At 53.2% G+C, this 453-nt stretch overlaps 1 protein-coding gene across 1 annotated transcript in view; it reads left to right on the top strand.

Moving 5' to 3' along the window:
- LOC127750568 (histone acetyltransferase Tip60-like) overlaps positions 1-241 on the top strand; it is a 997-nt gene extending 756 nt beyond the window's left edge. The window contains exon 5 of the mRNA XM_052272546.1: positions 225-241. Coding sequence (XP_052128506.1) covers positions 225-241 — 17 coding nt within the window. The remainder of the gene's footprint in view (positions 1-224) is intronic.
- Positions 242-453: the final 212 nt, after the last annotated feature.

Genomic DNA, 453 nt, shown 5'->3' with positions numbered 1-453 from the left:
CTCCTCCCATCCCTCCGGTCCCTTCCACGCCCGCCGTCTGCATCTAGCTGCTCCCAGAGACCAAATTCGCGGGGTTCGCACCGTAATCCTCTGCAGCTCCGTGTGGTTTTGTATTTTTTTCCCCTTTTTCACTGATTTTATTTTACTCTACAATAATACGGTTGTACCTGCAATAATTCTTCTTGCGATGACGCCAGTATTATCGTGTTTTTATATGCATTTAGTTTTTGGTTTTATTTAATTTTTCACGCGGGGGAGGGAGGGAGAGGGGGAGAGAGAGAGAAGATTTGCCGTATGCTGGCGCTGATGTGCAGCCAGCCGACTGATTCAGAAGAGCGCTCCAACGCAGTTTGAGCGGCGGGGTGCACGAGGGCGAGGGGGACGCCGCCCTGGACGGGCCGGGCCGCCTGACCGCCCCTCTGCCTCCATTTAAAACCTGGTCGGTGTAATTTG

The sequence above is a fragment of the Frankliniella occidentalis genome, unplaced genomic scaffold (genome assembly GCF_000697945.3).
Source record: "Frankliniella occidentalis isolate FOCC.00 unplaced genomic scaffold, Focc_3.1 Scaffold211, whole genome shotgun sequence".
NCBI classification, from domain to species: Eukaryota; Metazoa; Arthropoda; class Insecta; order Thysanoptera; family Thripidae; genus Frankliniella; species Frankliniella occidentalis.
Note: the sequence above shows the minus strand (reverse complement) of the source record. Positions and strands in the feature narration are given on the sequence as shown.